Below are 10,155 nucleotides of genomic sequence, written 5' to 3' on the forward strand. Positions count from 1 at the left end.
TAAGACTTCTCAAACATTTATCCTTTATATAAGGAAGTTTTTTTTTGAGAGGCTTTATATAAGGAAGTTGATTAGTCTAATTTCAATTTTTTTCCTAAATACTGTTTACTTTTCAGCAAGGTCCTGAGTTTAATTAATTACTCCGATTTTTTATTTTTTAAAAAATTGATTCATTTTATTAAACGGTAAGAAAGTCAACATTAACTCAAAGTTGGCAAAGATATCTCTTTTGCCATAATTGATATATTACTTACCATATTACTCAAAAACTCAAGAGAAGAATTATTAGAGGTTACAGTTCTGACGTGGAATTGGAAGCATTGTAAACCAAACTTCTCAAATTCTCACATCACACAGGATAAGACAGATTCACGCCAATCCTCAAGAAAGAAACAAAGAACATTTTAGTTAATTTGTGGTGGTTTTGGATGAGAAGAAAGCAACAGCACCAACAAACGGCGCATTGATGTATGTAGCTGGTTCTGACTGCTGATAATTATTACGATCATCGGCAAAATTGTCTCTATTATCAGGCCCACCTAATATAGCTCCACTGAGAACATTTGGATTGGGTGATCTAGAGTAGAGGTACTGGAATCCATCGTTGCAGGCAATGTGATCAGGATGTGCATGGATGGACGGTAGAGATGAACCCCTGTGATGAACATGTTGCGGATACCTCTCTCCGAAGCCCACCATGTAAGACATTTTAGCTGGATTATCGCCTAATATGTAATCCACTTGCTTCTTTGCTAGGGCTATGAGATTTTCTGCTTTTACGGTTGACGACCCACATGTTGCGACTCCTCCATTTGAGCTAAGGTACTTGGCATACGTTAAGAGGAGAAAAGCTGTGGTTGTTACATATTGAAGATTGCTCTCACTTGCTTTGTAGAAAAGCCCCCCTGCAAAAATATTGTGTTATATACACTTCCTTTGCTTGCTAATTTCCTAGAAGAGAAGAGACGCAGAGTAAAGAAAAGAGCAACTAATGGCTCGTTGACCAGACCTGCGGTGTATTGAGCTTGGAAACTAGATGACCCTGGAATCAGCGAGCATATGTAGTTGTCCGAGTGTGCTTTATATAATTGAAATTCTTGTGTGTTCTTCTCCAAGAATCCCTGTGTGGCAAATATCCAAAACTTAATTAAGGATCTATCTGAGCTTTAAAATATTGCAAGAGGGGCAGGCAGGCAGGAGCTTTGGAAGTAAAGTAAACCTTGGAAAGAAGGACCTTCGTTCCTGCCCGCTTGTCGTCCCAACTGAAGGAATAGTCATCATCATCAGCCCCCAATATGTGGCCATTGGATTGGATGTAAGCCAAGTATGAGCTGTTCTGTGAAGCTCTATGTAGCCATGAGGCACCCCAAAGGAGCTCATCCTAAATATAATTAATAATTGGGATCAATACTTGTGGTTGACATCAAGTAATGCAATTAGTAATATGTGTGATGTGTCTTACAAGGTATCCTGAATATGAGCAGTAAAATGGGCAGACCACTGAGTTGAGAGAGTCACTGTAAGAACCTCTATATTTGTCTGCAAAATCAAATACCTGCACCCCACACAATCCATTTTCTTAGTGAATGGAAGTAGTAAAATATTTGGCAAAGAAAAACGATGCAGTTTGTCGTGCATGTTCACCTTCATGGCCGTTTTAAGCAATTTGGTGGAATAAGAAGGGTCGGAGTCTTTAAACACTACTGAAGCTGCAGCCAGTGCTGCCGCTGTCTCTGCTGCTACATCAGAACCTGGGTTCTGTGTTGAGACTTTGTAAACATTTCGTGGTGTGTCCATATCTTCAGGTCTCTCCCAGCAGTGGTGATCCATGTTTGGATCCCCTACCTGTTGCGTCAAGTACCACATCACATATAATGTTGCTCTTTTGCACAAGACTGTAGTAGATAGACATTGTTTAATTATTTTTCTTTTTTCTTCAAAAATGATTATAACTATTTCATCCGTCTAATTCTTCTTTATGGTCAATCCCCTTTTGTCGTGTCACCGATGTAAAACTTGTTATTTGCTGAATGAGACACCAAGGATTGTTATTCTCTGTTTGAGTTTGTTTTTTGGTGGTTAGTTTGTAAACAAAACATCAAAGCATTTTGTTTAACTCACCTGGACGTATAAGGCGCCGGGGGTTGCAGTAGATGCCTTTAAAAGATAATCTGTGCCCCAACGGATGGCAGCTTTGGCATTCTCAAGATGGTTCTGCATTGAGCTTCCAAATTCAATCACACTCCAGGACAACAATGTAGTTGTGAAAGCCATTGGAAGGCCAAACTTGACGTTGTCACCAGCATCATAATATCCGCCCACTAGATCAACCTGAAATCAAATCCCATGTAACACCTCAGTCAACATATATAAAACTGTTCAGTTAAGCATGATTAGCCATGTAATAATGTATACATGATAAGAGGAACCATCAGATAGCCCGGAATTGCCCCTCCATGTAAGCTGCTGGTTAGGCGGCAATCTTCCAGACCGCTGTCCCTCAAAGAAGAGAATGGACTTCCCAAGAGCATCAGAGTAATCTTGAAAAGTGAAGGCCGAGCACAATAAGCTAAGTGCACAAAGAGTTAAGCCAAGAATCTGCAAATTTAGTGAAAATTTAGTAACAGGATCCATTTTCCGTAGTATTGACAGTACCATGCAAAAATTAGAGGCCTTGGTATTGGTGGGTGTGAAATACATTCACGTCAGATGACGCCATTTATAGGCAAAGCAGGCAGGAATGATGCTGCTCACGGGATCAACTGCGTAAATTTGGACATTTGCTGCGGGGTCAATATTCAAAATTTATCCGTAATATAAGCTATCGGAGCCTTAAAGTCTAGGATACAAAGACGATAAAGACAAGTGTATACTTGTTTAATTCTCAGTACTTGTCAGTATTGCTTCTCGTGTGTTAAAAGTTTTACATTTGATAAAAGAGGCAAAAATTCCCCGTTGATTATACAAAAAAAAGTCTTAAAACTGCGTAAATTGAGAGAGAAAATTAAGGGTAAGACTTGATTTCAGCATTGGATGCCGTGATTAATGCTGGAGCATAGTGTGGATGGATTTTGTAGAAACATAATTTGTCCGTAGCAAAAAGAAGTCACGGACTTCGTCTCACGTGAAACGAATTGAGGCCTTTTCTGATAGAATTGAAGATTGTGCGGTTAGCAACTTGAATGAACAGAACAGAGCATAACAGTTTTGTTAGTTAAAGGTGTGTCTGCGGTCCAACTATAATATCTAACTATCATGTGATAAGAGTTTCATATGAAATAAATGGTCAAAAAAATTCAGAATTTTCTTCATCTTCTTGCATAAATGCGCCTTGATTCTTGGCCAACTTTCCAGAGATCAGTGGATAAACATTTCGGCATTTTAGAGGAAACCCAGAAGCAAATGTATGAACGCTTGCCTCGCCATTATTAACTATGACAAAATTATAAAGTATGCAATGAGTAACTTTCTCTTGAGACGGCCTATTGATCTACTCGATAAAAAATGAAATTATGGAAAAGATTTTGTTTTATCGGTCATAATTATCTTGAATTACCTGATGACATAGGTTGATTTTGGTGAGAAGATCCTTTCAAGGCAACATGCCAATTTGGGAAATTACCAGAACTTATATTTGTTTGTTAGCTGAGTCATTCCGCATTCGATGCATTTTGTGAAGAAAATGAACGAACCCACTTGTCAAATCGACAGATTTTCTGCTACAAGAAAGCCAAAACCAGCTTTGCTGATTTTCCACATATCAACACAGTAAAAAGCACCCTCGTTGTTTGGAAAATTTGCTTATGTCTCAAATTCATAAATTGCCACTGAATTGGCACCAAATTTTTTTATCCTGATTGATCAGGACAGTCACCGTACTGTTACCCTTATTTAACTTGAATTTAATTTACAGGCTATTCTTTCAACAAATACCAAGATGCCACTAAAAACATATGTAGAATCTACTTCATTCAATGATGTTTTGCAGTATTTCTGCTTCAAAGTATAGGCGCAATAAATTTACAACTGATCTTTACTTACAATTCAACAACCAAGTATTGTCAGCAGTATCGATTTCCTCACGGATGGATTTCATTTTTCAGTGTATTTTCTGGTTGGTGATAGCTAATGTTCCTTTTTACAAAGTATCAATATGTAGCCCATAAATGGCGCAATTGATACTTTACAGTAAGTACATTTGGTTTCAAAGTCATGCCATTGGCATTATTTCTCATATCCGGTTCCGCAATATCTGCTGTCACCAAGGGCTTATAGGGAACCCAAGCATCAGTTTATCTGAAATTCACCAAAAAAAAAGCCACAAAAAAGGGGATTCTTGTAGCGTTGCCTAATTTCAGTTTGTAATGGTGCATACTATGTTATACATTGTAGGGCCAACCGGCCAAGACAGATTGACTATGGAGATGTACGACTGGAAGCTAAATGAGCTCGGAATGGGAACTCGTCATGCTTGTAACTTGGGACAGACTGGGGAGCTGGGGTTCGCATTTGAACCTGCTGATTATGCAACGGTTAGAAAGCAAGAAAATTTTCATTAATTACAGTGTATAGAAGTTTCAGAAACTCACATATGTCTGTGAAACAGGGCTGGGTGGACACTGGATCGTCTTCAAATGAGGGTGGAACCTGGCCATATACCATTTCACAACTCATATCTTCAAAATCTGAGGACAAACAATATGCAGAGTTTAGGGTTTGTTTGTAAACGAATAGACGATTATTTACATGTAATTTGTATGTATTACTGTAAATTGATTAGTACTGCAGTATCAATGTTAAATTACGGCGCAAGCAAAGAGTATGAGGAGACATACTGGGTATCATGGTTAGTGGAAGACCAAATTCCCTGGTGAAGAAATCTTGAGTAGGAAACTTGCACATATTTACACACATTCCAACACAACCACTGTTCTCCAGGTACCTTAACCGGTTGTCAAAAATTGCAATTAGCATTTCAGCTTTATTATAAATTAAAAAAAAAAAATCTGTTAATTATTTGTTGCATGCCATAAATCCAGCCCCAAATATCTGCTGCACAGATGGAAAGCAAAGGAAATCCGAGAGACCAAATTAACTATTATGCAAATACTACAATATCTTTGTTGGCTAAATGACTAGAGAGTTTCTACCTGCACTTCTTTATATGAACTCCACTTCTCTGCTTCTCCCCGTTTATCTCCACTTCCACAACCTACCAAGTACTCACCCATTAGAACACAAAGAATAAAAGAATTGTTACTACTACTATTTTATTTTCTATTTGCAAAATACACGAAATAAAGAAGCAAAATGAAGCAATGCACATCAGATTGTGGGCAAAAGAAATTAGCAGCATGCCTCAGAAGGTCCAACTAGCCAGTGGAAGAAAGGCACTGTCAGTGCAGCGTTGAATTCAGCAGCCCACTTTGTTGGAGGAAATAATTTCCTGAACTGCATAAATCACAACCACTTAATTAATTATTCATTAATCAACCATTCAAAAACAAATTGTACCACAAAAAAGAAAAAGAAGAAGAAAAAAATGGATTGAAATCCTTGAAGAGTTTAAGATGCAACAATTATGCACCTGAGCTGGGGCACCAGGAGGGAGCATGGACAAAAGCACTTCCCTGACAACTTCTTGCTGCTGCTGGCGAGACCTTCCTTCCATTACTCTCTTTGACACATCAACAAAACTCTCATAATCATAACCAAAATCAAACCAGCGCTTCTTCTTAGTCTCAGTTTTGGATTTCGCCGGAGATGCAAACTTCTCCATCTTGCGTGCAAATAATGTCATGAATGCCTTTTCAAAGAACCCGTCGTTGTACTTTGTTTTCTGCCCCAAAGGAGCAGGCTCCCCTGATGGCTCTGCTATCCCACACCGGGTAATCTTATCAGTGCTTTGTCTGCGCAATGAAATCTGATACGGAGGAGTAGGAAACCTGACTACTTGCAGACTTAGAACCACCATGAATATTACACAGAGTTTGAATTTCAGCGAAGAATAAATAAATAAATCAAAATAATGTGCTGGTTAGAATTGTTTAAAGTTGATCCCAGAAGGCTAAAGAGCAGATGCCTGCTTAAGTGTCCTGCTTTAGCTTCCATTAAACAAAATTCTGTCCACACATACATTTCCGGGAGAGATTATCTGCTTCTTGGTTAATTTTAGACTGATTGAATAACCAAATTGACCCACTTTTCTTTTGTTCGTATATGCATATACCGGTTACAATTAAATTTTTGAGGAGGGTAACAAAGGAATTCCGCGTCAGAAATTTACAAATAAGAGCTGTGTGGTCGGGCCAAGCATGCAGGTCTCAAATCGATTTAAGAATTTGAGGCAATGATACATGCCACGCTTGAATTTTAGCAGTTAATTGGATTCTGAAAATACTCCTATTATAGAATAGAGGCCAAGATCTAAGTTTAGTGGACATAATATGGACAGGCGATATTTGACCCCACGGACTGCATGAATAATAGAATATGATCGACATTCTGACACCTCTAATCTTTTTTAGAGTTTTGACAACAGCCAATTGAAACAGTACACGAAACAAATTAGTCGTGGGCTTAGGGAGGTTTCTCTACCCTAGTGGGCGGCCAGACCCAATGGGGATGGGCATAATGGGAATTCTATTAGGATACATAGGCCTTTTGACACCCCTTTAAATTTTTCGTACAACATCTGAATAAAACTACTTAAATAACTAAGGACAAATAAATTCTTTTCTTATTTTGAATGGAAAATTTAATTAAACACTTAAGTAAATTATTCTTTTAATAAATTACTTATAACAGTTTTAGGGTTATGGAGATATAAAATATGTAATAAAAAAATAATTTTAAAAAATTTTAAGATTTGTATGTATTTTTATAAATAAAAACTTAAAAGCAATACTCCCTTTGTTTTATGGCAAGATGGTAATTTTAGTTTATAGGTTTATATTTTATAAATTGAGTCGAGATATTCAAAGAAACAAAGCTAAAAGGGGTGTGCTGAGAATTTTAAAGGGGTGTCAAGAGCTAGGAAGCAGAGGAATTCGGGATTCATTACAACTTCAAATTTGAAATTTACAATAGATTTCACACCTTAGGTTTATATATCGTCACCATATTTATAGATTTTCTGATAAGATTATTTTATAAATTTTATTGCTGATGAGTTCGTATTCTTTGATTATGATGAATAATGGTGAAAATAAATAAAGTTAATTCATAAGTGAAAATTATTGAGATAAAATGAGGGTTAAGTATCAATATTATTGAATACTTATGAACAACTTACAGTTGGTCCAAAATTAGTTTTTTCACAACTCCTTAATTATTTGACAAGCAACAATAAAGGTGGCATTTATTTTTTTTTTCTCTCTAAAATTTAAATAAATTTGAATTAGTTTAAATTCTGAATAGAATTAAATGTCTGAATCCGAATGATATATTTATTTTGTTTTGTCTTAATTACTAAAAATAAATATTAAGTTGTTTTTTAACTTAAAAAATTTGAAAACTAATATTTTTTCTTTTATGCCCTTACAAATTATAAATGTTAAACAAATAATAAACACCTCAAAGAAAATAAATAAGATAAAATATATTATCATAACATAAATTATATTCAATTGAATACAATTCTTTAATATTCTATATTATATATGTTAATCAATTTTATTATAGTTTATGATATTTCTATATGAAAAATATTCATAAAAAATTATGAAGATAAATAATGCTAATTGAAGAAAATAAAAAAATAAAATATATAGTCTACCTCTATATATCATCACAAGTTATTTAAAGATGGAAAATAATCCTAATTGTTAAATTTTAGTTTAGGTAAGGATGAAAATTAATTAATTAGATTAGGGATATTTTGGAGAATATTTTTTAATGATATCTTTTGGGATTTTTAGATTAAGCAAAAAGTTAAAAAAATTAGCCTAATAACTTAATGATTTAACGGCTGAAAATTTTCATTGAGTTGAAAAAAAAAACAAACTTAATGACTTAACTGGTTAAAATTAAAGTCAATTAAGCCATTAAGTCATTAAGTAAAAAAAAACAAATGGTGCCTAAATCATACAAAATAATTGATTTTAAGTCAATGTATATTACAAATGATGTAACTTAGCTAGACGCATGCTTATGATATCAGTGATATTTGGCCTCACAATTTATCTCATCAGCCTTTTATAATCGCTTTTATGTTCATTTCTATTTTGTACTCGTACAAACTTACTAAAAATGATAAATAGGTTTTAATTACAACAACATATATAACTTTTAAGGATATCTTATTTTATAAATCTTGATTTCTATTACACTTCTTAAAGGTTATTATTTTTTTTCTGATAAAGATGCAGTGCGTTTTAAACAATTGCTCTTCATAGTTGAATTAATGCAACGGAAGAATATAATGATGTAAAGCGATGGTTAAGTAGAAGGATATTTTCAATATTTTGTTGAATATAAAAATGTATGGAATAAATAAATAAATGAAATTCACATTGATTATGAGAATACCGATGAATCTGGTTCATTTGATTTCGTTGATTCAAAAAATGTCGAGAAATAACAAGGTACAAATCGAACTTATTGTTTATTCCATCGAAAATAATCAATAACAAGTATTAAGTCTCCCACAAAAGCCTACAAAAGACTTATTTATTATGCTAATTACGATTTATCTTAATTGCACTTAAAAACCTACTATAATAATACTCATAGCTTATGTGCTTTGTCTTTCAATGATAATGTATGAATAGAATTTAATTTCTTTATTTTCTCTATTTGTTAACCATTGCTTAGAAGAGATCAGATTATGAAAAAATCTTAATTCAACTAGAAATAAAACTCTTACTTGAATAATAAAACTCTATACAGAAAAATAAATTAAATTAAATATTCGTAAACTCTATCAACTCCAAATTAATTAATAATCAGTTTGGAATTATTTATGAGAGGTTTAAAAGTGATTTTGAAAAGCTAAAATTTAATTTTTGTATTTGGTAAATTTTTTTAGAAATCACTTTTGGTAGATTCACTTATCCTATAATAGATTTTGAAAAGTAGAGAATGAATAACTTTTTAAGATCTAATTTTGAAAATCAATTTTATAGAAGGATATAATCATATGTATCATTCTGTATATTATAAAAATCTAAAATTATCCTTATTAATTAGGGAATAAAATCATTAACTTTAAGGAAATTATTATTATTATTACCACCAATCATATTGAGAAGCATAATAAAAAATAAAACTAATAGAATAAAGTATTGATTTTATTTATCAATTATTATTTACACAATAAAAAATATTTTATATACATATTTAAAAATGTGTAAATTAATTTTTATTCAATATTATGCCCAATTCAGTTTTTTATATTTTTATAACAATTTAACAATAAAATTTACTAAATACTTACAACACCTTTAAAAATAAATTTTATCAAATATCTAACTGATTCAACTGATTACTTCTATAAAATGGCTAATAGCAATTATTTGAAAAGATATAGCATTGTCAATTTGACCTTAAAACTTCTTGAGTTACCCACTTTGTATCAAATAATATATAATTTACTTTTGCAATGATGAAAGAAAATATTTTGCAACGGTTAATGACTAATGATGAAGCAGTAAGTTTAAATTTTTCTTTTTTTACTCCCGAATCATTATTTGTCATGGATGCACATTTTGCACACCTTTTATTTGTTAATAGAAATTCTATACCCCTGAATTCCGAACTTAGAAATGTAGTTAATTGATGTGAAATCCTAAGATATAGATTAAATAATTTTGTTATTCTGCACATAGAACATGTTTTTGAGCAATTAGCAAACCATATAAATTTTGTTGGTACTTGGTAGTCGTTGGGTACATAGAGCCATTGTTTGCAACATTTAGACGAGAGTAAAAATAAACTGTATATTTATTTTTCAAGTTATCACTTATGGATGGAGCAATTAATTAGTAGCTTTTTTACCTAGTTGCTGATCTGAGTTTGAATTCTGAAAAAATAACTTTTATGTGTTTTGTTTTTGTTTTTTTAAAGGTTTGCTTTCAGCTTTTTGGTATGTTTGCATGCATTTTGACTTGAATTCTTGAATTATAGGTTTTCCCCTTTAATTTATGGCCTTGGCTA

General features: G+C 33.2%; 2 protein-coding genes across 3 annotated transcripts; both read right to left on the minus strand.

The window, feature by feature from the left end:
• Positions 1–406: 406 nt before the first annotated feature.
• On the minus strand, positions 407–2,670 carry LOC18049207 (endoglucanase 1). Its single transcript, XM_006439152.2, has 7 exons — positions 2,416–2,670; positions 2,122–2,331; positions 1,645–1,845; positions 1,463–1,555; positions 1,220–1,381; positions 1,010–1,121; positions 407–905 (listed from the first exon to the last, which is right to left on the minus strand). Exons 1-7 carry the CDS (start codon positions 2,656–2,658, stop codon positions 409–411), a joined length of 1,518 nt encoding a protein of 505 aa, XP_006439215.1. The 5' UTR covers positions 2,659–2,670; the 3' UTR covers positions 407–408.
• A 1,279-nt stretch (positions 2,671–3,949) lies between these two features.
• LOC18049208 (beta-carotene isomerase D27, chloroplastic) lies at positions 3,950–6,462 on the minus strand. Of its 2 annotated transcripts, none has more exons than XM_006439153.2 (6): positions 5,588–6,462; positions 5,359–5,451; positions 5,151–5,212; positions 4,836–4,942; positions 4,590–4,685; positions 3,950–4,515 (listed from the first exon to the last, which is right to left on the minus strand). In XM_006439153.2, the coding sequence occupies exons 1-6, from the start codon at positions 5,972–5,974 to the stop codon at positions 4,466–4,468; spliced, it is 795 nt and encodes a 264-aa protein (XP_006439216.1). In that variant the 5' UTR covers positions 5,975–6,462; the 3' UTR covers positions 3,950–4,465. The 2 variants fall into 2 exon arrangements, with proteins under 2 accessions (XP_006439216.1, XP_024043453.1); XM_024187685.1 differs by having other exon boundaries at positions 3,950–4,518.
• Positions 6,463–10,155: the final 3,693 nt, after the last annotated feature.

The sequence above is a fragment of the Citrus clementina genome, unplaced genomic scaffold (genome assembly GCF_000493195.1).
Source record: "Citrus clementina cultivar Clemenules unplaced genomic scaffold, Citrus_clementina_v1.0 scaffold_3, whole genome shotgun sequence".
Lineage (NCBI taxonomy): Eukaryota > Viridiplantae > Streptophyta > Magnoliopsida > Sapindales > Rutaceae > Citrus > Citrus x clementina.

Coding starts and splice junctions, on each gene's coding strand:
- LOC18049207 (XM_006439152.2), bottom strand. CDS start 2,658: ATGGTACTGTCAATACTACGGAAAATGGATCCTGTTACTAAATTTTCA. Junction 1,846..2,121: donor CCGGCGCCTTATACGTCCAG/GTGAGTTAAACA, acceptor TTGACGCAACAG/GTAGGGGATCCAAACATGGA. Junction 1,556..1,644: donor TGCTTAAAACGGCCATGAAG/GTGAACATGCAC, acceptor TGTGGGGTGCAG/GTATTTGATTTTGCAGACAA.
- LOC18049208 (XM_024187685.1), bottom strand. CDS start 5,974: ATGGTGGTTCTAAGTCTGCAAGTAGTCAGGTTTCCTACTCCTCCGTAT. Junction 5,452..5,587: donor CTCCTGGTGCCCCAGCTCAG/GTGCATAATTGT, acceptor TGATTTATGCAG/TTCAGGAAATTATTTCCTCC. Junction 4,519..4,589: donor GCCCTGTTTCACAGACATAT/GTGAGTTTCTGA, acceptor TTGCATAATCAG/CAGGTTCAAATGCGAACCCC.